The sequence below is a fragment of the Microcaecilia unicolor genome, chromosome 3 (assembly GCF_901765095.1).
Source record: "Microcaecilia unicolor chromosome 3, aMicUni1.1, whole genome shotgun sequence".
Taxonomy (NCBI): domain Eukaryota; kingdom Metazoa; phylum Chordata; class Amphibia; order Gymnophiona; family Siphonopidae; genus Microcaecilia; species Microcaecilia unicolor.
In genome coordinates this window covers 251,791,910-251,818,456 of record NC_044033.1, presented here as the reverse complement: position 1 = coordinate 251,818,456, position 26,547 = coordinate 251,791,910, and the positions used below count along the sequence as shown (strand labels likewise).

The following is a 26,547-nucleotide window of genomic DNA, read 5'->3' as shown; positions in this document are numbered from 1 at the left end:
TGTTGGAAACAGGATGCTGGGCTTGATGAACCTTTGGTCTGTCCCAGTATGGCAATACTTATGTACTTATAGCCAGATCCTTCCCACTGTGACTTGGAAAACGTCTAATTTATGGCCGGGGTCATGGGGGATGAGATGAGAGCTGCTTAGAGTCACGTCACCTTCCTTCCCTCCTTCTGTCAAGCTGACAGTTGACCAGTTGTTGCTTTGGACATATGGGCTTTACACTCATTCAGACAGTCCCAGCAGGGTGCAATTTGCTGGTTCAAGTACCCCCCAAACTGCCCTCTAATTCTTCACCACAATGTTGGACCAGGAAAACTTGTGAATCGTCTTTATTGAACAGCAAGAACAGAGACGAATAAAAAAACAAGGAACTTGATCTGTGTAAAACCTCCACCAGCCACTAGGTGGCAGCACTAATGGTAACAAACATCTTGAGACACTCTAGGTAGCGGTACTGAGGTAGAAGGGTGGCAGAATGCTGGTAGTTACTGAGCATCTCTATGCTGTAAAGAGAGAAACCTCAGGTAACATTGTAACATAGTAGATGACGGCAGATAAAGACCTGTATGGTCCATCCAGTCTGCCCAACAAGATAAAAACTCATAGAATAAGGAGCGATGTGATACTACACATGTATACTTGATCTTGATTTGTCCTTGTCATTTTCAGGGCACAGACCGTAGAAGTCTGCCCAACACTGGTTTTCTTTCCCAGTTACTGGTGTTGCCCTCTAATCACCGCTAAGCTTGTATGATTCAACACCTACTATACAGGATTCCTTTGTATTAATATACAAACAAACCTCAGGAACTTTTGAGCATCGGTCCATGGGAGAGTAGAAAAGAAGGGAGAGGTAATCTGTAAGAAGTGGTGCTAAGGAGCAGTTAGGAGAGTTATGTAGAATTAAGAACTGCCAACTGATTCCAGATTCACCCAACAGGGTTGATCCAGCCCTGGGTTTATCCTATTGCATGCAGGGACTTGTAATCTTGCTTTTAATAAGGAATCCAGTTTGGCTACAAGTCCCTGCATTCAATAGGGTAAAATCTGGATTGGATTAACCTTGTTGACCAAATCTGGAGCCAGTTGGCAACCTATGCAGAATACTGATAGTTGTGTGTATAGATTCAGTTTTCTGGTCTACCGTCTCCAATCATCCTTTCACATTCTGTATAATCCAAGAATATCTTCTGAGCGTCTCCAGGATATATAGAGTAGGGATGGGCTATCATTTGCCAACGACATATCCCATGTCGTTGCATGTCGTTAACAAACGAAAATAGGAATTTTTCAGTCCTGAAGGTCATCGGACTAACTTCAGGAGAACCCACTCTTGGGTCCACTAGGAAAGATTTCTACCAGCCGATGACGAGAAGGAAACCTGCATCTGATAACTAAATCTTTAGTCCCTTTATTCAACACTTCCACCAAATCCTTCATGTCATCCAACAGGCTCTGGAGGGATTTGTAGCCGTGTTTGGAGAGCTTCAGCTGGTAGCCATGGGTCTTGTGGAACACTCCAGCAAACTGCCCAAAGGTGACCCCACGGGGTTTTTGCAATAAGACCACCAGGACTTCTTCCTTCAGAATGGGATCAAGATGTTCATGTGGACATAGGTTTGGTCCTTGTGGTGGTGCTGATATTTGGTTGGCCTCCATGGACCATGAGGTGGCTTCCTGGATCATGCTTGGAGTCACTCGATTTGGAGACCATGTCGGGGCTGAATCCTCCCAGCCTTCAATAGGTGCTTTCTCTGTGGGTTGCTGTGGAGTGGGAACAGGTCTAAATGGGTTCTGACCTTCACAAGTAGCCTTTGCTCCATTTTGGGAAGCTAAAAGGAAAACAGAGTACATTTATTACCTCAAGATAAAAATGAGGGTGTGAGAAAGAGCTTCAATGGTGTCATGTCCTACCTTTTTGTAATTTAACAATGCAGGTGCTCCATTTTCCGGGATCCGAGAGCTTGATGTTGGGAAGTCGCTGAAGGAAGCTTATTATGTCTTTGCAGCCTTGTTCTTTCCCAAGTTTCTCCAGGTCTATCTTGCACCTTTTCTTCATGATCTCATTCAGCTTCTCAACTCTTATCCCAGACGCAAATTCTGGCAAAGAAAGTAACTTCCCAATCTTATCAAGGCCTGCCAAGGAAGGAAGACCACGGTCAATGCTGATCTTTAGGCTGAAAGCTAGGTTCACTGACTGACTCAATCTTAAAGATGCTGGAACTACAAGTCCAAAGAATCAACCAGACCTAGTTTATTCTTTTTGGATAACATGAGTCCGTTTTGGTCACCCTATTAACTGTGCAACCCCCACTTTAGTATTGCACCACAGCAATTGGGGGTTGAAGATTATAATGTCATCTTGTAATGCCTTCAGGTTAACTGTGTAAGTTGAGATGGCATCTGTTAATTTCCAAAAGAGATGGGTGTCCAGGACTACTCGAGGTACACTGGATCTAGCAATTACTCTAATCTTGATGGTCGCCTTTGTCAACCATCTAGATAAAAAGCATTACCTGGTATGGTCTTCTGGTCCACAGGAAGAGCTGCTGGTTTTGGAGGTATCACTGGAGCACTGTTCTTTGGAAGGTCATCTAGAGGTTTCCTTGGAGACTGGCCTGAAGTGGAGGCAGGCATAGAAATGCTGAAGGAGGAATGTGAAGGGCCTGGCTCCTCTTTGCACCCTGAAGAAAACAAACTCGTCAATGGATACAAAAACCAGCACCAGCCCACAGATCCTAACCACACTGTGATGGTGTGGTGCTCATTTGACTTTCTTCCCCACGCACCCATCGAGTTTCAAATGCGTTCCATGAGAAATGAAGTTCGTTCTGAAACGAGGATCCATATTCATTTGGTAAGAAGTTGTGGAGAGAGGACAATATCGAACATTGCATACCAAACCTTCCAAGCCTATAACCCTGTCCCTATCCACCTATCGATCTTTCCTTTTTTTGTATGAACCCTGCCCCCACTCCGCCTCTCCTCCCCATGACTGTGGGATGCTAGTCCATTACACTCTTATGAAATTCTCCTCTACTCAGAATATCTTGAGTCACAGCCACCCTCACTCTTATCTCCGCAACATTCATGTTGCTGAGGTATCACACTCCTCCCACAGGTGATCACCCAATACCTTTGCATTTCTCTTCATCACTAGAAATATTTTCACTTTCTGCATGCTGATACTATGGATAGAATAAAAGAGTTTGCAATGCATCATAAAGGCTGGACATTGTGATACTCTTCCCATGACCCAGGAAATATGCGAGGGGAAGGTGGAGAACCTCTCTTTTGATGTCACCAGTCAAGAATCTCAACAAGGGTGTGTCGGGTGATGCGGATACAAGCTCACTAAGGTCTAGGTTAAGAGACTGGACTATGACCCAACCTGTGAATTACAGCCCTATGACTAGACTTAAACATCAAAATGGTTCCAACATGATCTTATTATTCAAGGGAGAAGTGGTACAGCTACCTGCTTCCTCATACCTAGGGAGGTATTGCCGGCTAGATCTCCTGATGAATTGTATCTTGAAGATTCTTCAGCCTTGTGCATCTCCAGGTATGTAGAGTCCATGGCAGCCACCGATGTTGAGGGACTAGCGAAGTAAGTCTTTGAGGATTCATCTGAGAGCCAGGTAGTTGCTTTTGGATGCAAGGATGGAGTCTGGAATCCAGGGCTGGGCATTGGGAAGGAATTTCTTACCCTAATGCCAGTCATAGGGGTGGAAATGGGGGCCATTTGCTGTTGGAAACCCAAGTAGTTGAGCTGGCCATTCCCCAGTGGCTGGTTTGGAAGGGACCTGGGCGGTGGCAACACCCTGGTGACCAAAGAAGTGCCTCTTACTGACTCAGACACCTGTGGTTCAGATGTTGGTTGAACTAATGGTACAATGGGTGAAGAAATAGGGAGAGGCACAGAAATCAATACAGGAGACAACTGATCTGTTGCCACTTCATTCGAGGGAAGACATTGTCCATCAACGCTTTGTCCTGGCCTTTGACTAAATGAAGAACTGTTTGCCGGTAAGTGCTTTAGAACATGAGTGTTTTGAGAAACATCAGAAGGCATGTCCTGCTGAAGGGGTGGAGGTGTGGCATTCACAACCTGCGTGTCCGGGCACTTCTTCATATATTCCTCCACAGGTCGGTCAGGACATGAGGGGGTACTGGATGCGCCTTGGTGCGGAAACACATGGTCTTTCTTCTTCAGACCTAAATTGAATTTAAATAAACAAATTAATTCCAGCCAAAGCCCTATCAACAACCCCCTCACCCACAGGCAATAAAAACTGGGCATAAAAATGTGGGATTGGTGGAGTTCTTCCCATTCTAACTGAAATAATTTTTATTCAGGATCACAAAAAATAAATAAATAATGTCATCCAGCCTCAGGAATCAAATCCCAGAAGAATACAACATCATGAAAAATACAGCGTCATTTCCCAATTGAACCAAGAATATGATCCTAATTATTAAATAAAACATCCCTTACCCTCCCGTCCACAAAATATATACAGAAACCAACATGGTCTCTAATAGTAAACGTTTAACACTTAAAGAGACTAACTCAACTATAAATAAAGTGATTAGGAAAGGGAAAAAGGATGAGACTTGATATACTGCCTTTCAGTGGTTACACTCAAGCAATTTACATATTATATACATGTACGTATTTTGGGATCTCGGGCAAAGGAGGGTTAAGTGACTTGCCTAGAGTCACAAGGAGCTGTGGTGGGAATCAAATCCAGTTTCCCTAGTTCTCAAGCCATAGGGATGTCTTTCTTGAATTCGGTAACTGGGTTAGCTGTCTTGGACCAGAGATGTTGAGAAAGAATACAAGGGGTATACAGGAGACCTAATCTGAACTCCTGGATAGGTGACTGAAACCTGGACTTGGCCAACAGCTGGAAGAGGAACCTACAATGATTCATAAGAACATAAGAATAGCCATACTGGGTAAGACCAATGGTCCATCTAGCCAAGTATCCTTCTTCCAAAAGTGGAAAATCCAGGTCACAAGTACCTGGCAGAAACCCAAATAGTAGCAACATTCCATGCTACCAATCATGAGGCAAGCAGTGGCTTCCCCACGTGATGTTCCTCCTTCCCATCTCTACTTTGGTTGGGGAGGGAGATGGAGCACACGTCACCAGAGAAACCTCTAGTGTTTTGTTACTAGATCTTATGAAGTACAGCTGATTATTTTGGGGGAAAAAGTGATATTGGAAGTGACAGCATGGCATAACTGGCATTCTCACAAGCCAAATGGTGCATATCCTTGTGCTCATCTCGGAAACGACCACTCTAGTTGCAGCCCAGTGTGGGCCAGTTGATGTTGCAACCTGAGCCTTGCTCAATAACTGGGCAACAGGTAGAGGTAGAAGAAGGGCACTTGGGAAACGATGTTCATTCTCAAGTTAACTTTCAACTCTAGAGAAGAAAAATCATTGATGCAATGCTATGAATGAAAAAAGATCAGCTGATGAAACAAAATGAACTCTTGCTCCTTGGTTGTTTGCCTTTCCTTCACATTACATTGTTCAGATGGAATGGTCATAACCAAAGTGTTGATTATTTACCTGCTGGTTTTGTTGGCATGGATTTTTCCCAACTGATTGTCTTCTGCTGAAGGTCATCTTTCCAGCCCTCAATTTCTTCTGGCTTGGTGGCGTGACTGTTTTGGGAGAGCTGGGTGAAACGGTCTAATGAAGGTGTGCTGGAGAGGTGGGCGCCAGAAGGTAGCAAGAGGGTGATCTGTCTGGTTTGTCCCAACGGATTCGTGACTGGAAATTGGACCCGGACTGGGGCAGCATGCGGTAACTGAATTACACCACAGTTACTCACATGTGTGTCCTTGGCAAACAGATACTGGTTGGGATAAGTGATGGATGGTGGCCTTGTCAGTACACGAATCGTTGGGCGAACATAATGATTGGGTTGACGCATGGATCTTGGAGATACGTTTGTGGTGGTAAATCTTTTGACGTTTGGCATGTGCTCTGGGTGACTAGCTGGCACGTTAGCTGATGAAGTCACGGTTTCAGCCTTGGAGTATGGTGGAAGGATTACTTCACCCTCCTTTGGGTATGGAGCTGGAAGAGATGTGGAGATTAGGGGTTGTGGTTTCACACCCTTTTCTAATACCACCAAACACTTACTTCCCTTATCAGGATCTGAAAGTTGGATGTTTGGTATCTTCTGAAGAAAGCTCAGTGCATCCTTGTAGCCCAGGTAATGGCTCACCTTCTCCAAGTCAACCTTGTGTTGTATGAGCAACACTTGCATCAGTTTCTTAACCTCAAATCCACATGTCTTATATAAAATTTGATGGATTAACGTTTGGACCAAATCACGGAGATGGACAGATTTAGAGTTTGATGTCTGGGCAACTGGAGCCTGGGAAAGAGTGGCTTGGGAGGCTTGAAAAGGATGTGTCACAGCAGGACCCTGGAGGCTGGTATCTTGAAGCCCATTCCCAAGCTGGCCAGAGCACAATGGATATGGAGAAATGAGTAAGGATGATCTGTTGATGCCTAACAACAGAAAGAGACATCATTTAAGGAAAATCGCTGGTATTTAACACAGAAAGTTAGGAGGAAAGATGAATCACAGTGTGGGTCAAAAAGGAAGTGCAATGAGAAAACACAGATTTGCCAAAAGGGCAGGGAGAAATAACAGAGAAGGTGAGAAAGGTGAGGGAAGGAGAAGGAGGGAAATGACCAAATAACAACATTTAAATACTCCAGATTACACCCTCCCTATCTCAGATAGCCTGAAAATCCTCGGGGTTACAATCGACTATTACCTCACACTCGAGAGCCAAGTGAACTCTACAACCAAGAAAATGTTCCATTCAATGTGGAAACTCAAACATGTGAAACCATTCCTCCCGAGGGAAACATTCCGCAACCTGATACAATCAATGGTACTAAGCCATGCTGACTACTGCAATGGAATCTATGCAGGATGTAAAGAGCAGCCCATAAAGAAACTTCAGACCGCTCAAAACACAGCAGCCAGACTCATATTAAATAAATATTTGTAAAAACATGATTCGAAAGCGCCAAAACCCCTCCGAGAAAAACTGCACTGGCTCCCAATCAAAGAACTTATTGCTTTCAAGATCTGCACCTTGGTCCATAAAATTATTTATGGCGAAGCCCCGGGATACATGACCAACCTCATAGACCTCCCAACCAGAAACACAGTCGCATCAACACGTTCATACTTAAATCTCCACTACCCAAGCTGTAAAGGACTCAAATAAAAAATCAACTATCCTCCCTTACCCAATCTTTAAACAGTAACAATTGCACTTGTTATCATGAAACGACTATGCTTATCTTCTCTTACCAACATTCAAACTGTAAGAACTGTACCTGTTATCACGAAATGATTATGTCATAACCACACTCTGTAAGCCACTTTGAGCCTACAAATAGGTGGGAAAAGGTGGGATACAAATGCAATAAATATAATATAAACTTATGCATCCAGCTTCTCCTACATAAGCACACAACTGTGGAATGCATTACCAAAAGCTGTGAAAACAACATATGACCATCTCAACTTCCAGGAACTACTAAAGGCCAACCTGTTCGAAAAGGCTTACCCTACCGACCCAACTTAAGTGCCTGAACCCTGTGACACAATCCACCTCATAATCGAAAGTCAAAGACGCCCATATTTCGACTCAAATCGGGAGATGGGCGTTTTTCTCGCATGGGTGCCCAAATCGGTATAATTGAAAGCCAATTTTGGACGTCTTCAACTGCACTCCGTCGCGGGAACGAATAAAGTTGACGGGGGTGTGTCGGAGGCAGGACTGGGGTGTGGTTATCAGCTGAACAGAGATGGGCGCGCTCAGCCGATAATGGAAAAAAGAAAGGCGTTTTTAGCGAGAATTTAGGTCACTTTTTTTGGACCCTTTTTTATCACGAACAGGTCCCCAAAACATGCCCTAAATGACCAGATGACCACAAGAGGGAATCGGGGATGATCTCCCCTGACTCCCCCAATGGTCACTAACCCCCTCCCACCAAAAAACAAGAACTTAAAAACATTTTTTTCCAGCCTGTATGCCAGCCTCAAATGTCATCTGCAGCTCTATGACAGCAGTATGCAGGTTACATTGAGGGGCATAATCCATTCCTTCTGCACAGGATACATAAAGGAATCCTGTGCAGAAGAAATGGATCCTCAGAAGCTTAGCCGAAATTGGGTGGCGGAGCAGGTGGGGGAAGAGGGGTTGGTGGTTGGGAGGCGAGGATAGTGGAGGGCAGACTTATACGGTCTGTGCCAGAGCCGGTGATGGGAGGCGGGACTGGTGGTTGGGAGGTGGGGAATCCTGCTGAGCAAACTTATGCGGTCTATGCCCTGAAAAAGACAGGTACAAATCAAGGTAAGGTATACACATATGAATTTATCTTGTTGGGCAGACTGGATGGACCATGCAGGTCTTTTTCTGCCGTCATCTACTATGTTACTATGTCCCTGGAGCAGTTTTTAGTGGGTGCAGTCGACTTCAGGCAGGTGGACTCAGGCCCATCTCCCCCCCACCTGTTACACTTGTGGTGGTAAATGGGAGCCCTCTAAACCCCCCCAAAACCCACTGTACCCATATGTAGGTGCCCCCCTTCACCATTAAGTGCTATGGTAATGGTGCTGAGTTGTGAGGAATGGGATTTGGGGGGCTCAGCACCCAAGGGAAGGGAGCTATGTACCTGGGAGGTAATTTAATGTTTCTTTCTCTTTTTTAAAAGTGCCCCCTAGGGTGCCCGGTTGGTGTCCTGGCATGTGAGGGGGACCAGTGCACTACGAATCCTGGCCCCTCCCACGACACAAAGCCTTAGATTTGTTCGTATTTGAGCTGGGCCACTTCGGTTTAGATTATCGCTGAAAAACGAAAACGCCCAGCTCAAAAAATGCCCACCTCCAATGTATTTGCCTGGCTCAAAGTGTATTTTCGAAACTAAAGATAGACATCCATCTTTTTCGAAAATACGGTTCGGTCCACCCTTTAACGTATCCATTCTCGGAGATGGACGTCCTTACACATGGGCGTTCGCGTTCGATTATGCCCCTCAATGTAACTAAAGCTCGAAATGAACACTATACAACTCTTCTTCTCTACGATTCCCAATATGTCTGTCACATATGAACCTTATTCGACTATAACATCACTTTGTATTTGTTTCTCTACCGGAGCTGGCAAACGTCTTCAAGGTACTATGTAAGCCACATTGAGCCTGCAAATAGGTGGGAAAATATGGGATACAAATGCAACAAATAATAATAATTAGGATGAGAGACAGATGAGTAATTGAACGTTTTACCTTTGTCAATCCTGACCACGCACTTGTCCTTTCTGGTAGGATCCGAGAGCTGGATGGTTGGGGCCTGCTGCAGGAAGCATAAAGCATTCTTGTAGTTCAGGTCTCGGCTGACCTTCTCCAAATCGATGCCGTGCTGCGTCCACAAGACCCCTTTCAGTTTCTTAATCTGCAGGCCAGACGTCTTGTGCAGGGACTGATGGATCAGCCTCAGGATTTCATTTTTGCGGTCTGCAGGAGCCATCTGAACTGGGAAGATGGAGTGCTGGCTTCCTCTTGGATGGTGGACAAAATCCTTGCCAGACCCTCGACCAACTTCTAAGCAAAAAGAAATACAGAAAACTATGTAGCAGTAGGGTTGCTGACTTCAGATTCACCCGACACCATCCTCGGTTTACCCCACTGAATTCACAGGCTTCTAGTTCGGTTTCCCTACTTGGATTCCTTCAGTCAAGCAAGATTAGAAGCCCAGTTGATGTCAACTTTCTGGGGACCCTGAGTATCATCAGCTTGTCGGTGAACTGAACTGAAAGTCAAAATCCGGAGGTTCATCATTATGTGAACTCTAGAAATCACCCCTCGATACACAGAGAATGTGACATGCCCAGATTTAAGGGCAGGTAATACAGCCAGTTGCCCTCTGGTGCCAAATTTTATTTATTTATTGGGATTTATTAACAAGCTTTATGAAGAGATTCACCCAAGCTGGTGTACAGCAGGTATAGTTTGCTATGCTATTAGGGTCTCATACCCCATAAAATCCATTGAAATACAGGTTCAGAGAAGGTTCCAATTAAACACAAAAATGTACAATTTTGTTAACAGCATAACAAACATAAAACTTTTGGAAGATGCCATCCTATTCCCATACCTGGGAACTGTTGTTGACTGCTTCAGCCCTTCCCCTCTAGGCATTGCCTAGGCAATAGGAGGGGAGGGGCTGGAGAAGTGAGGACAGCAATTATTTTCTGCTCTGCTGAGTCAGCTCCAATTTCATCCCCTTAGGATGGAGGGGGTGAGGCTAGAACAAATACTGTGAGGAGGGGCTAGAATAAACATAGCTTACTGTACACCGCCTTGAGTGAATTCCTTCAAAAAGGCGGTAAATAAATCCTAATAAATAAATAGCTCAGGCCCAAAGCTGAGGGTAGCGTGAAGGAGGAGGAGATACCCCAGAGACAGAGATCAGTGGGTGATTTACTGGGGTGGGGGTGGGGGCTGGGAAGCAGACGGGGAGACACCCCGAGAACACCCCATATGAGATGCAGTGTCTGAGGACTGACCAGCACCAGGGCTATTGTGAGGTCCATTTGGGAGCGTGTCCCATGGCTTACAATGTTTGATATCAGGATTCTGGTGTCTCAGTTCTCCTCAATTTGATGTCTCTCTAGCAGGACCAGATTAACACTAAACTGGGCCTAGGCAAAAATACATGTGCGGGCCCTTACTATGAACCTTTCCCCCATCACAATCACTCTTTCCCAGCCCCTCCCCGCCCCCCTTCCCCAGGATCCAATTCTAGATATCAGCGTGCAGGGGGACTGTGCAATGCACGCGTTGAATGAAGCAGCCTACTATTTAGTGATGGTCTGGGCAAGATATGTTCACCCCAGAGCTGCCAAGAGACAAAGCTGGGCCAAGGGAAACAATCTTCAGGGCCCTGCCCTACCCCTATCCCCCCCCCCCCCCCCCCCACAGCAGCATATGACAGAGTGCGCTCTGCCGGCTATAGATCCTTCTTCCTGTTATGTCCCGCCTCCTGTGAAGTAACTTCCTGTTCCTGCATAAACAGGACGACGCAGAAGGACGAAAGACCTGTGGCTGGCACAGCAGTCTCTTATGATAGCTGGCGCCGGGTCTGGGGAATCTTGCCCCCTCTGCCCACCCCCTCTCGGTGGCCCTGGTTCACCCTCCATTGCTTCTGGTACAGTCCAGAGATGCCTAGGGTTGACTGCCCCAAAGAAAGATTTACAGGCAGTGGGTCTGAGGTATAAATTTACAGCCCTCTCTCTCTCATCACATATGCACCCCATTCTCGCTCTTCAGTAAGACACACACACCCCACTCTCGCTCTTCAGATAAACACAGATGCACCCCCACTCTCTTCACCCAAACAATCTCACTAGACACACACTTGCCTTCAGGTCTTCAGACACCCAGAATCCTCTGGTGCTTCCAGCTTCTTTTCTCAGCCCCTCACACTTTCCTCCTATGACATGTTTAGCCTCCCCAGTGCCCTATGCAAAGCTCAGCTCCTCCCCTTCTCTTCCCATTGGTTGGATCCTACCCACAGCCTTTCACTGGTCTGCCCCCACTGCCTTCCCATTGGCTGGATCCTACCCACAGCCTGGTCTGCCCCCACTGCCTTCCCATTGGCTAGATCCTAACCACAATCTCTAAGAGTGGAGATGCCTCCCAGTGCTCTGCCCCCCACATCCTTTCCATTGGCTGAGTTGCCTTCCAGTGCTCTGCTTATATATCCTTCCCAATCCCATTGGCTGGATCCCACCCACATGACTAGAGCTACTACTACTACTACTACTACTTAGCATTTCTATAGCGCTGCCAGGCAGTGTTGCCAGGTGGGCGGTTTTACCGCCCAATTGGGCGGTTTTCCGCGACCCGCCGCGGGAAATTTTTGCCCGCGGCGGGTTGCGGTTTTTTGGGCTGGTTTTTGTGCTTCGGGCGGTTTTTTTAGGTGGCTTTTTCGGCCACGGTGGGCGGGGTTAGTGACGTTTTTGGGCAGGGTTAGTGACGTGGGAGGCGGGGTTAGTGACGTGGGAGGCGGGGTTAGTGACGTGGGAGGCGGGGTGACGGGGAAGGCGGGGTTAGTGACGGGGAAGGCGGGGCCGATGACGGCGGGGGCGGGGGTGATGACGCGGGGGCGGGGGTGTCAGGGGCGGGGTTTGAGTTTGGGCGGGTTTTGGGCTGGATTTTGGGCTCCTTTAGGCTGGAAAAATATTTTCCACCTGGCAACCCTGCTGCCAGGGTTACGCAGCACTGTACAAGTCTAACATGGGGAAGGACTGTCCCTGCTCAAAAGAGCTTACAATCTAAAGGTTACAAACTATGTAGTCAATCAGAAATCGGGGCGGTCTAGGTTACTTGGGTAGAGGTACAATAGTTAGGTGCCGAAAGCGACATTGAAGAGGTGGGCTTTGAGCAAAGATTTGAAGATGGATAGGGAGGGGGCTTGACATATGGGCTCAGGGAGTTTATTCCAGGCATAGGGTGAGGCAAGGCAGAAGGGGCGGAGCCTGGAGTTGGCGGTGGTGGAGAAGGGTACTGAGAGGAGGGATTTGTCCTGTGATCGGAGGTTACGGGTAGGAGCGTAAGGGGAGATGAGGGTAGAGAGGTAATGAGGGGCTGCAGATTGAGTGCATTTGTATGTTAGTAGGAGAAGCTTGAATTGTATGCGGTACCTGATCGGAAGCCAATGAAGTGACTTGAGGAGAGGGGTGATATAAGCGTAAAGGTCTTGGCCGAAGATAAGACGCGCAGCTGAGTTCTGAAAAGATTGAAGGGGGGATATATGGTTAAGTGGGAGGCCAGCGAGGAGTAGGTTGCAGTAGTCAAGGCGAGAGGTAATGAGAGAGTGGATGAGAGTTCGGGTGGTGTGCTCAGAGAAGAAAGGGCGAATTTTGCTGATGTTATAGAGAAAGAAGTGACAGGTCTTGGCTGTCTGTTGGATATGGGCAGAGAAGGAGAGGGAGGAGTCGAAGATGACTCCGAGGTTGCGGGCAGATGGTACGGGGAGGTTTAATGACAAGAGTCTGCATGATGTGAAAAAGTTGACACCATTCTCCTCCCCCCCCCCCCCCCCCCCCCCCGGTCACCGCCATATTGGCCAGAACAAAAGAATTGCTATCACTACTACTATTGAAAGCAATTGCGAGGTTGTGAGGTTCCTATTGTTTTATTAAACCTCCTAGGTTTTGCATTCTCTCTGTTAGGAGCGGATCGGGAACGGGGGATATAAGGGGAGTTTGAGGGGTCTGTGAAGAGGAGGGTGTTATATTCAAAATGTATCTGTCAGTGCTCCAGAGCTTGCTTTATTTGCGATGCTGTATTATTGTGGATTTCAGTGCTGTGCTATATGCCTTTATTTTTTCTTATGATGACGAAAATGATTATCCTATATAATAAAAAGCACATCCAACGTTCTGAAGCCGACTGCGTGGCACTTAAACCTTGAGGCATTCGTGCTATCCATCTCATTAACTGACGTCAGTACTTCCTGGTACGTCACAAGCAGCTGTGACCAACCACAACATAGCAGCACGAGACACACCAAAGCAATCCAAGAATATGTTACACTGCGCCGCCCAGCAAGCATCAGTCCGCGCCCAACGTCGCCGGTATCAAGACTGAGACGGTAATGGCGCCGCAACCACCACCCCTGAAATCAACTCACCGCCTCCCTCACAAACATCCTCCCACACACAATGACCCACTCTCCAAACGTCAACGATAATGGTGCCGCAAACAAACCTCCTGAAATCCACTTGCCGCCTCCCTAACAAACGCCCTCCCACACACAACTACCCACTCTCCCAACGTCTCTGGCACCGCAAACAACCTCCCTCCCAGTTCCACCCCCCCTGAAATCCACTCGCCGCCTCCCTCACAAACGCCCTCACACACACAAACTCTAAAATGGAAAATCAACATCTCTCTCACTCAAGACACACACACACTCTGCCATGGAGAGACAGCATCTCTCTCTCACTCACACACTCCCCCCACCCCCCTTAATACACAAACTCTAACAAGGAAAAACAACATCTCTCTCTCTCTCACTCACACACACACACACACTCTCCCCCAACCACCCCCCACATCATCATACACAAACTCTGCCATGGTGAATCTAGATCTCTGTGTCTCACTCACATACACACACTCCCCCCCCCCCCCCAACTACATACACAAGATCTACCATGGAGAATCAGCATCTCTCACTCACACCCACCCACACAACCAAACTCCCCACATCAACATACACACAATCTGCCATGCAACAATAACCACCCTCAAAGCCACACGCCACTTCCTGCCACTTCGCCAGCATGGCACACCACAACCCCCCCCCCCCCCCTCTAGTGGAAACAAGAAATGAGGGCGGGACCAGAGCTGAGAGACAGAGACAGGCCAAGCCTGTATGCTGTTTACCGATGCTGCTGCTGCCACTATCCGCGGTCACCCAGACTAAGTAAGTGAGACTTCTATAATTTAGAAGGAGGGGGACTGGCAGTGGACGGGAGGCGGGGAGGCACGACGACCCTGGAACTGTGAGCGAGGACTGGGAGGGAGGGAGGGGGGATCCTGGAAGTGGAAGGGAGACCCTGAAAATCGGGGATCTGGGAGGGAGGGAGGGGGACCCCGACACTCGGAGGGAGGGAGATACCTCGGGGCAGTTTGGGGGGGGGGATGTTGGATCACCTTGGGGGGTGGAGGGGGGGAGCAGTGGAGACCTCAGGGGTGGTGGAGGGGTGAGCGGCGGCGGCGACATGGGGGGGGCGTGGCGTCGCAAAGAGGGCGGCAGGACAGGTACTGGACGGGCAGAAGGGGAGGAGGCGGAGGGGGGACCCTGCCACACACTCTCATTCTCACAAACACACTCGCACCCAGTCTCAATCTCTCTCTGTCACACACACACACTCGCACATTCACTCTCTCTCTCTCACACAGTCACTCTCACACACACTCTCTCAAACATACACTACGAGGAAAACCTTGCTAGCGCCCGTTTCATTGTGTTCAGAAACGGGCCTTTTTTCTAGTTTCTATATAAAAAGAAAATAAAAATAAAGGGAACTGTAAGTGATTGAGTTGTTTATCTTGTCATCAATTGTATTAAATAAAGAATGGGATCCAAAATAAGAGTTAATTCTCGGTAACATGCAGCTCCAGGTTTAAGCCTCTGGATATACAGGGCCAAAGTTAACGCCTTGTAGATAAGAACATTCATATAAAAAAATATAAGTAAAATATGCCAGTAACATAACTACTACTACTACTTAACATTTCTAAAGCGCTACTAGGGTTACACAGCGCTGTACAATTTAACATGGAAGGACAGTCCCTGCTCAAGGAGCTTACAATCTAAGAGACAAATGTACAGTCAATCTGTAGTCAGGCAGATTGGGGCAGTCTATATGTTCAAAAGGTTAGGTTCCGAAAGCAGCATTGAAGAGGTGAGCTTTAAGCAAGGATTTGAAGATGGATAGGGAGGGGGCTTGGCGTAGGGGTTCAGGAAGATTGTTCCAGGCATAGGGTGAGGCAAGGTAAAATGGGCGGAGCCTGGAATTGGCAGTGGTGGAGAAGGGTACAGAGAGGAGGGATTTGTCATGTGAGCGGAGGTTACGGGCATGAACGTAGGGGGAGATGAGGGTAGAGAGGTAGTGAGGAGCAGCAGAGTAAGCGCATTTGTAAGTAAGGAGGAGAAGCTTGAATTGTATGCGGTATCTGATCGGAAGCCAGTGAAGTGACCTGAGGAGAGGGGTGATATGAGAGTAACGGTTTTGGCGGAATATAAGACGTGCGGCAGAGTTCTGAACGGATTGAAGGGGGGATAGATGGCTGAGTTGGAGGCCAGTGAGGAGTAGGTTGTAGTAGTTGAGGCGAGAGGTAATGAGGGCGTGGACGAGGGTTCGGGTGGTGTGCTAAGTGAGGAAAGGGCGAATTTTGTTGATGTTGAAGAGGAAGAAGCGACAGGTTTTGGCAGTCTGCTGGATATGCGCAGAGAAGGAGAGGGAGGAGTCGAAGATGACTCCGAGGTTGCAGGCAGAAGAGACGGGGAGGATGAGGGTGCCATCAACCGAGATAGAGAGTGGAGGAAGAGGAGAAGTGGGTTTAGGTGGAAAGATGAGGAGCTCGGTCTTGGACATGTTCAGCTTCAGGTGGTGGTTGGACATCCAGGCAGCAATGTCGGATAGGTAGGCCGATACCTTGGCCTGGGTCTCTGCTGTGATGTCTGGTGTGGAGAGATTGAGCTGGGTGTCATCAGCATAAAGATGATACTGGAAACCATGAGATGAGATTAGTGAGCCTAGAGAAGAGGTGTAGATAGAGAAGAGAAGGGGTCCAAGGACAGATCCCTGGGGAACTCCAACAGATAGCGGGATGGGAGTGGAGGAAGATCCATGAGAGTATACCCTGAAGGTGCAGTGGGAGAGATAGGAGGAGAACCAGGAGAGGACAGAGCCCTGGAACTCAAATGAGGCCAGAGTGGCAAGAAGTAAATCGTGATTGACAGTGTCAAAAGTGGCGGAAAGATCGAGGAGGATGAGGATGGAGTAGTGGCCTCTGGATTTGGCCAGGAGCAGGTCATTGCAGACTTTAGAGAGTGCTGTTTCTGTCGAGTGGAGAGGGCGAAAACCGGATTGGAGTGGATCGAGGATGGCATGAGAGGAGAGAAAATCGAGGCAGCGGCTGTGAACGGCGCGCTCAAGTATTTTGGAGAGGAAGGGTAAGAGATGGGGCGATAGTTGGAGGGGCAGGTAGGATCAAGTGAAGGTTTTTTGAGGAGAGGTGTGACTACGGCGTGCTTGAAGGTGTCAGGGATAGTTGCGGTGGAGAGAGAGAGGTCAAGGATGCGACAGATGGAGGGGTTGACAGTATGGGCGATGGTGCTAAGTAGGTTGGTGGGGATGGGATCAGAGGAACAGGTAGTGCATTTCGAGGAGGAAAGAAGGCGGGAGGTTTCATCCTCGGTGATCTCAGAGAAGGAGGAGAAGGAGGCCTGGGTTGGTTGGTTGAGGGAGAGGGTTAGTGGGTGAAGAGGAGGTGATGGCTTGTTAGTGAACTCAAGGTTGATCTTAAATAAATAAATACATGAACGAAATATAAAGACAGATACATAAAAATATCAAAAAAGTGTCAATAAACAATAGATAAATGGAAAAAGCATAAGTAAAATACACCAGTAACATAAATAAATATATGAATCAAATATAAAGACAGGGAACTACATAAAAATATTGAAAAAGTATGAATAATGATATACCTGTAACCAACATACCTTACGTTAACTGTAAGCCACCCTGAACCTACCATTAGGTTGGAAAATGTTGGGTAGAAATGCAAACATTAAAAAATTAATTAATTAATGTCAATAAACAATGGAAAAAAAGGAAAAACATAAATATATAAAAAATGTAAGGGGGATTGGTAGTAGGGAAGTGGGGGAGGATTTTTAGGTTCTGAGCCACTTGGTGCCTCTCTTGTTTTATCTATGCTTCGGCCTACCTTGTACTTACTGGGGGTTTTATATCATTTTTTTGGTTATAGTACTTTTTACTTTGCTGTTAATAACTGTGTTACACTGTTAATCAATGGTTGGGGGGGGGAATATTTTCAACATTTCTTATATCTTACATTGCTCAGGGGTCCTTTTATTTGTTACATTTATAGCCCACATTTTCCCACCCATTTGTAGACTCAATGAGGCAGATGCAGCAACCAAACGTAAAAAAATCTAAATTGTTAAAGTCCCTAACGATTTTAAAATAACGAAAAATGCACCAAAAAAAAAAGTCACACATGCTGAGATCGGTAGTGAAACGTACAATGTATCAAAGAATCACAATACACATCGTTAATCGGCCCCCAAATCATGCGCAGAGCAGCCAAGCGTTATGTTAGCTGCTCTGCGCATGCCACAAACAGTCAAAACACAGTCAAATCGCAAGCACATGGCTCCCAAATAAAAACAAAAATAAAAAAAAAGGGTCGGGAGGGGGCAAGGGCGCTCATCAGGAGCGTCCTGTACAGACGGCCTTGCCCCCCCCCCCCCGCTGCTCCCCACTTTCCGCCGCTCCCCCCACCCCGAAAAAGCAAAATTCTAGCAGCCCCTGCCCCCTCCCCACTTTCCGCCGCTCCCCCCACCCCGAAAAAGCAAACTTCTAGAAGCCCCTGCCCCCCTCCCTTCCTCACTACTCTCTCACCTCAGCTCCGCCTCCCGACATCCTCCATCCGTGCCCCGCCCCCTTTTGGGGTCGTCGCCGCCATTCCCCTCCTCCATCGGGCCCCCCTTCCTCTTACCGGGCCCGTGCAGCGCCTCTCTCCTCTGTCCGAAGGCGCTGCACGGGCAAGAAGAAAGCTGAATCAGCTGATGCCTGCCTTCGCCTAGCTTCGATAGAGCGTCTTTCTCCTCCTGGGCCCGCCCCTGTCTGACGTCAGTAACCTACGTAGGTTACTGACGTCAGACAGGGGCGGGCGCAGCAGAAGAAAGACGCGCCATCGCGAAGGCAGGCATCAGCTGATTCAGCTTTCTTCTTGCCCGTGCAGCGCCTTCGGACAGAGGAGAGAGGCGCTGCACGGGCCCGGTAAGAGGAAGGGGGGCCCGATGGAGGAGGGGAATGGCGGCGACGATCCCAAAAGGGGGCGGGGCACGGATGGAGGATGTCGGGAGGCGGAGCTGAGGTGAGAGAGTAGTGAGGAAGGGAGGGGGGCAGGGGCTTCTAGAAGTTTGCTTTTTCGGGGTGGGGGGAGCGGCGGAAAGTGGGGAGCAGCGGGGGGGGGGGGGCAAGGCCGTCCGTACAGGACGCTCCTGATGAGCGCCCTTGCCCCCTCCCGATCCTTTTTTTAGTTTTATTTTTTTATGTGTTTTCTGAGGTCCTTTGGACCAATCACAGCGCTTTTAGCTCTGCTAATGCGCTGGGATTGGCTCAAAGTTTGTTTATTTTTTCACTTAACACTTTTTCCTGCCACGGAGCTGTCCTAACGAGAGGTCCAGACCTCTCGTTAGTTTTCCTGCCTTTTTCCTGCGTAAAGGCAATCGGAAAAGGTTAGTGCATGTCGTTTCAATGGGGTTTTCACACTAATTGCTCATCTCCATTCCGTTTTCGTTAGCTGCTACTGTCGTCGGAAAATAGGCTTAAGTGCATGGAAAGGATAGGAAATTCTTCCCTGAGGGCTCATTTAACGATGAAAAACGTTTAGTGCATCTACCTCAATGTGGCTTACATAGTACCGGTGAGGCGTTACAGACTCCAGTGTAAACAAATACAAAGTGTCACGTTTCCTGGCTGTTCTGAGCTGGGCACCGGTGGCCATCTTGGATTCAGGTTTATTCCAGGGTTTGGCGGCCATCTTGGAGAGGGCTGTTAGGCCAGGGCAGCCATCTTGGAGGTGGCAGCTGCAGGAAGGAAGCCCTTATTTGGTCGCAGGGTGTTCCTGATGGGGGCTGCCATCTTGTTTTCAGCTGTGCCTGGTTGAGCCTGGTTCCTTCCTATTTAAGGCTCTGCCCTCAGTCTATCAGTGCTTTGGCTTCTATTTGGTTTGCTGACTAGTAGCAGTGCTTTGGATCTACTTCCGATGGATACCTGGTTCTGACCTTTGACTGTTCTTGGACCTGCTTTTGACCGATGCCTGGTACTGACCTCTGCCTGTTCCTGGACCTGCTTTTGACCGCTGCCTGGTACTGACCCCTGCCTGTTCCTGGACCTTCTAGTGACCACTGCCTGGTGTTGACCTGTTGCCTAGCCCTGGTTTGCTGTGACCTGCTGCTTGGTCTAACCCTGTGAACTTTGTGCTGGACTTTGTTCTCTCTGTTGCTGGCCGCCCAAACTCAGGGGCTCAACTCCTGGGGAACGGCGGGAAGCACAGAGAGGACTCAGGGTTTTGGCCGACAGCCCGGTGAGGGTTTCCTTCATCGTGTTCAAGGGCTCACCTCTCCATGGAGATACATTACACAAAGTGATGTTGTGGTAAGATAAAGTTCATGTGGCACGGCCACACTAGGGAATCGTACAACGGAAGAGTTGTGTTATGTCCATTACGTTCTTTAGTTTTGTTGTGTTGCAGAGATCAGGCATTTATGTTGGATCGGTAGGGTATGCCTTTTTAAACAGGTTAGTTTTTAGTGTTTTCCGGAAGTTTAGGTGGTCGTTCGTAGTTTTCTAGGCTTTTGGTAATGCGTTCCACAGTTGTGTGCTTATGTAGGAAAAACTGGATGCGTAGGTTGATTTGTATTTGAGTCCTGTGCAACTTAGGTAGAGCAGATAGGTACGTTCGTGTTGATTCGGATGTGTTTCTAGTTGGTAGGTCGATCAAGTTGGTAGATAATTTTGTGAACCACAGAGCAGATTTTGAAAGCAATGCTTTCTTTGATTGGGAGCCAGTGTAGTTTTTCGCGAAGAGGTTTTGCACTTTCAAATTGCGTTTTTCCGAAGATAAGCCTAGCTGTCGTGTTTTCATCAGTCTGAAGTTTCTTTAAGGTTACAGTTGGCCTGCGGTAGTGTGCGTGCGTGATTTGGGTGTGCGCTGGGCCACTTTTTACCGCGGCTGGGGGAAAAGCCCGTTTTTAATGGGCCGGGAAACGGGCGTGCACAAAAACTAAAGCTAGTGGCCTGAGCCCTTACCGCCAGCCACTGATGTAGTGGTAAGGGCTCACGCGTTACCTGCGCGGTAACCATGCAGCACGCGCCGTGACTACGCTGACGATGACCGCCAGGAACGGCCCCCACAATAGAAAATAGAAAAATATTATTCTACCGTGTGATTCAGTGTGCGCCAAACTCGGAACTACTGCTGGGTGCAGATTTGATGCGCACTACCCACATAAGTATTGCCATACTGGGAAAGACCAAAGGTTCATCAAGCCCAACATCCTGTTTCCAACAGTGGCCAATCCAGGTCACAAATACCTGGCGAGATCCCAAAAAAGTACAAAACATTTTATACTGCTTATCCCAGAAATAGTGGATTTTCCCCAAGTCCAATTTAATAATGGTCTATGGACTTTTCCTTAAGGAAGCCATCCAAGCCTTTTTTTAAACTCCGCCAAGCTAACCGCCTTTACCACATTCTCTGGCAACGAATTCCAGAGTTTAATTACACGTTGAAGAAACATTTTCTCTGATTTGTTTTAAATTTACTATATTGTAGCTTCATCGCATGCCACCTAGTCCTACCTCTCCTGCGCCTTTATAAAAGGGCCCCTCAGTTTGGATTTGAGGGTTCTTGGTTTTCCTTATCTTTGAACCTAGGTATCAGTTTGGGTGGGGGGCTGGTGGGAGGATATGTCAGACAGTATTGTACTGTAGGTGTTCTGGAGGTCTATGAGTTCAAGCCCTTCACTGTTCGAGTTTGGATTGTATGGGGTGTTCTTTTGAAGGGGAGAAGAGGGGGAGGGGAGGGATTACGGGGTGAAAATATTGAACGACCTCTGTTTCTTATTCTTATATTGTACTTTCTTAACTCCCCTTTTATTAAGCCGCCCAGTGCACATCAATTATGACTTACTGCCGGCCCTTGCGGTAATTTCATTTTTAACGTGCATCCGCTACATGCGCAGGAAAATCATTTTTATTTTCTGGCATGCGGCAGAAACCGGGCGGTAATCGTCATTCTATGAGCATAGACGATCACCATACGGTTAATGTGCGAGACCTTACCGCTAAGTCAATGGCTGGCGGTAAGGTCTCAGACCCAAAATGGACACACGCCAATTTTTATTTTGCCGCACATCCATTTTCGGCAAAAATGTTTAAACAAGGCCTTTTTTACAGGCACGCTGAAAAATGGATCTGCACACCCAAAACACGTGTCTACACTAGCGCAGCCTATTTATAAAGTACATAAGTATTGCCACATTGGGACAGACCAAAGGTCCATCAAGCCCAGCATCCTGTTTCCAACAGTGGCTAATCCAGGTCACAAATACCTGGCAAGATCCTGAAAAAGTTCAATACATTTTATGCTGCTTATCCCAGAAATAAGCAGTGGATTTTTCCTAAGTCCATTTTAATAATGGTCTATGGACTTTTCCTTTAGGAAGCCGTCCAGACCTTTTTTTTAACCCCGCTAAGCTAACTGCCTTTACCACATTCTCTGGCATCGGATTACAGTTTAATTACACATTGAGTGAAGAAAACTTTTCTCTGATTTGTATTAAATTTACTACTTTGTAGCTTCATCGCATCTCCCCTAGTCCTAGTATTTTTGGAAAGCGTAAACAGACGCTTCACCTCTACCCGTTCAACTCCACTCATCATTTTATAGACCTCTATCATATTTATTTGCTGCATTTGTACCCCACATTTCTCCCCTCAGCCACCTTTTCTCCAAGCAGAAGAGCCCTAGCCGCTTCAGCCTTTCCTCATAGGGAAGTCGTCCTATATCATTTTCGTCGCCCTTCTCTGCACCTTTTCTAATTTCACTTTTTCAGCACACCTTAGTAAAAGGGACCCTTGATTTGTTCAATAAAAATTGTTTAACACTAAATAAATTCATGAATGAAATATAAAGATGGGGAGATACATTAATAAGAATAATATATTGATATTATTCTTATTATTAATGTATCAATAAACAATGGATAAATGCAAAACACACAGGTAAAATACGCCACTGACATAAATAAATACAGGAACGTTCACGTGGAGGAAGTGAACCTGGTGCACTGATCTCTGCTCTCCTGGATTCACTCTCTCTGTCCTACCCCCACACCCAACACACCTCCAAAGCTAACCAGGATCTTGCTTCCAAAGCCCCCTCCCCACCTGAAGACAGGGGGCCAAGGACGTTTAACCGGATGGGTTAAGCAGTGATTACCTTTCCGATACTTCACCAGGGTTCTGGCGCCTCGTGCTGGGGTCAAGAGCATGATGTTTGCTATCTGCAGGAGAAAACTCCGCGTGTCTGGATACCGCAGATCTTGGATGACCGTTGCCAGGTCAATCCCGTACTCCCTCCTCACAACATCCTCTAGCCTGGGGATCCGCAGTCCGGCCGGGAACTTCTTCAGCAGTGTGGGCAGCAGCTGGCGGATCTTCTCTTCCTGAAGGGTGGCAGGATTTCTAGGAGGAAGTTTCTGTGGTGAAGATTTGGAAGGTGGGATCTTTGGGTGGGCTGGAGAATTTGCAGATGCAAATCCCTGCCGGGGATGCTTGTGAACAGATTTAGCTTTCAAACCTGCAGAAAGAAGAGTGAGACTGAGGACATCCTGCAGGCCACAAAGACACACAAAGACACAAGCACTTTAGGCAGGCACACCTTGAGAAGACACAGGAGTCTTTAAGGTCATCAGGAACCTCATGTACCGATTGTCTAAGGAAATAAAAATGGTAAATATGAGATTTAAAATGCAATTTCTAGATCTTCATCACCTCTCTGCATTTAGCCGGAGTCTCCTCTGCTATTTCCACCCAGACATAAGTAGCCTGTCCTTGGAGTAGGGGACTTGTGCAGCTTCTGAAATAGGGTTGTACTGACCTGGTTTCCTAAGTTTCTTCTTGAAACAGGAGCAGAAGTTGAAGTGTTTCTGGTCATCTGTTTTCAAGCACCGAGATGGGAAGAGGCAGGGAGAGGAAAGAACAGAACAGAGGATATAACTCAGTGTTTCTCTTGCCCTTCCCGGGGGGGGGGGGGGCAGCAGCTCTTCAAATTAGCCTTCCAATTTCTCTGACCACACTGGACGTCCACTCCTCTCCTTCCCTCACTCATAACTCTCTCCCACCCTTTTTCACCATACAGATTTGAACTGAAGAAGAGCTGATAAAGCTTTGACATGAGCCTTCCACAGGGGTGAAAGGTGAAGACTGGTGCCTGGATCACGCTAGCTGGCAGAAGTGGAGCTGGGTTTTGACATCTGGGGACTTTTTGCAAAATAGGTGCCGGTATCAGGCTGCTGGCTCAACTCACATAGGCGCTATTTTATTCAAAATCTGTTTGGGGGAGCAACTGGTCCCCTCACACCCCCTTCTGCTAGCTGGGCAGCTAAAGATCTAGGGATACAGAGCATGGGATGGCCAGGCAGAGAAACGGAATGGCTTGTGGCCAAGACATGGCAGGAGGCAGTGTGAAAAGCTACTCAACTGGTGCCTGACCCTGACGCAAATCGTGCTGCCCGTGACCAGGAGCCCTGTCAGCTCCATCGCCACAACACACCTGGTTTCTCTGGGATGATGGGATTTTGAAACTTTTTACAACCTAGGGGTCTAACACCCGGCATTCGGGAGACTTCCGCCAAGTCCAGGCCATGTTTCCTGTTCTGGCACTTTTTCAGAGTCCTGAGTTTCTCTGCACGAGGCAAACTGGTGAGCCACTGGGATACTAACCAAATATGTCCCTCCAGTCCTGCAAAGTATGAAAAACAAAACTCCATTAAAGCGTCTAGCATACCCTTCACTCTGCCACTTCTAAGGACCCTCTGTGCTCACCCCAGGCTTTACCCCTCACTCACCCTCCATTGAGGATCTTCTGTGCCCCTCCCAGGCTTTACCCCTCTCCCCCACCACTGAGGATCCTCTGTGCCCCTCCCAGGCTTTACCCCCCCACCACTGAAGATCCTCTGTGCCCCTCCCACGCTTTACTCCTCACTCCCCCACCACTGAGGATCCTCTGTGCCCCTCCAAGGCTTTACCCCCTCCCCCACCACTGAGGATCCTCTGTGTCCATCCCAGGCTTTACCCCTCACTTCCCTACCACTGAGGATCCTCTGTATCCATACCACATTTTACCCCTCACTCCTTCACAAAAATCACCTTGTTGAAATGTCTCCATTATCTGGTTGTGGTTTAAGGTGGTCATGGTTAAGCTCCAGCCGGCGAGAGCAAGTGCCCGAAGTGACTCTTGATCTGAAGACAGAAAGTGCTACCTGTCACCTCTGTGTGTGGGGATAAAAGTAGGAATATATTAAAAATATCAAATGCAGAAGGGACTGGGGGAGGGAGGGTTCAATCAATGTCAGTTCTTCATCACTTCAAAGCAACCCCTGTCCTGGGGAAAATCAGGGGGCTTCAGCCACAGCTCTGTCAGTCTCTCCCCCCCCCCCCCCCCCCCCAGCACTGCTCCTGTCCTGGGAACAAAGAGGGGCAGATTAAAGAGCGGACTGGGGAGGAAGGAAGACAGTCCCCCTAGGGCTAGGAAAGATGCTCTGGGGACAGGAGGGATTAATTCAGGGCAAACTCTCAGATCTTGGGGTTGTGAGTATAGTCTAACTTAAGGAGCATTTTATAGGTGTGATGGGTCCAACAGTACCCTCAGCCCTATCAAGAGACACAGATGCAAGGGTCAACGAGGTCTCCCAGCTGGAGTCAGGTTTGGCATATATTTCAGAGATCTTGTATAACCTGAAACGGGGATCTGCCAGAAGGATGGCAGTTGCAATTTCATTATGAAAGCACTTGTGGTTCAGGAACGGCTGTGGAGGCAATGTTGAAGTTCAGGCATAGCAGCTTTCTTTTTAGGGGCAAGTTCCTATTTGGTGAAGATTTGGACAAGTAGGTAAAAGATCTTGGGGAGGTCAAACAGCAGACGCAGGCAAGCTTCCATTGTCTGCCCTCTCTGAGCTTTGCTCAGTTATCTGCTGGTGATTAAGATGCTGCTAGTAAGACCAGCTGCAGTGTAATTGGTATGTGGTGGTCTGGTGATTAGCAGTTTCCATTTTGTCCAGGCATGAGAGTTTGCTCTGCCCCTACTCCTTAGTAATTTAATTCCCTTATCGTCCTGTTTGTCTGTCCTAATTAGATTGTAAGCTCTGTCGAACAGGGACTGTCTCGTCATGTTCAAGTGTACAGCGCTGCGTACGTCCAGTAGCGCTATAGAACTGATAAATAGTAGATCTGCAGCCATCCCTGGTGGGTTCAACAGCTTTCAGTTTCGTTTCCTCTTCCCGACTGTGTGTGCGCTGATCCTAATAAACAAAATGCTAGAAGGGAGAAGACCGACACGCTGAAAATAGAGTGAAGAGCGATCTGTCTGTCTATTGCACGTTCTTACCTGGGGATCACCGGATCTGAAACAAACGACGCTGCTGTTTGTTTCGGACTTTCTGCACGTTCTAATTTCTTACACGCCCCTCCACGCCCTCTGCCACGCCTCCTGTGTACCGGGCACGCGGTTCCCTCACACCACGCCCACTCTGTTTTCAAGGGCTTCCAGTACACGCCCCTTCCCCGCCCTCTGCTACGCCCCCATATGTTTGCGAAACTAGTTTGGAGACACCAGACACGCAAACAATTGCGATCGCTGTTGAAAATAATGGCAAACTTGCACGATTTCTGTCGTCTTATTAAACCTCCTCCTAGATTTTGCATTCTTAGGAGGGGATGGGGGGGGGGGGGTTGTATTCAAAATGTTTTTTGTCAGTGCTCCAGAACAGGGCTGCCCAGAGACTGCGCTGCCCCCCCCCCCAGTTACCTACCCCTCCAGTCACCTCCCTCTCCTGCTCTCAGGCCACCGGCACCGCAGTCCC

The 26,547-nt window shown here is 47.8% G+C and overlaps 2 protein-coding genes across 2 annotated transcripts in view; one reads left to right on the top strand and one right to left on the bottom strand.

Moving 5' to 3' along the window:
- LOC115466521 (sulfotransferase family cytosolic 2B member 1-like) overlaps positions 1–26,547 on the top strand; it is a 1,032,539-nt gene that overhangs the window by 592,970 nt on the left and 413,022 nt on the right. The gene's annotated exons all lie outside the window — the stretch shown is intronic.
- LOC115466496 lies at positions 739–26,160 on the bottom strand. The gene is made up of 12 exons (XM_030197756.1): positions 26,073–26,160; positions 24,836–24,957; positions 24,240–24,428; positions 23,565–23,621; positions 23,346–23,399; positions 22,905–23,264; positions 9,348–9,662; positions 5,592–6,545; positions 3,499–4,224; positions 2,523–2,690; positions 1,921–2,142; positions 739–1,838 (listed from the first exon to the last, which is right to left on the bottom strand). Exons 2-12 carry the CDS (start codon positions 24,879–24,881, stop codon positions 1,324–1,326), a joined length of 3,606 nt encoding a protein of 1,201 aa, XP_030053616.1. The 5' UTR covers positions 24,882–24,957; positions 26,073–26,160; the 3' UTR covers positions 739–1,323.

Bases quoted from the DNA above. Each gene is read 5' to 3' on its own strand.
- LOC115466496 (XM_030197756.1), bottom strand. From the start codon at position 24,881: ATGACCACCTTAAACCACAACCAGATAATGGAGACATTTCAACAAG. The intron at 23,622-24,239 runs GTGTGTTGTGGC...GCTTGAAAACAG, and splicing joins CATCATCCCAGAGAAACCAG to ATGACCAGAAACACTTCAAC. The intron at 6,546-9,347 runs GTAAAACGTTCA...TTCTGTTGTTAG, and splicing joins CGTGGTCAGGATTGACAAAG to GCATCAACAGATCATCCTTA.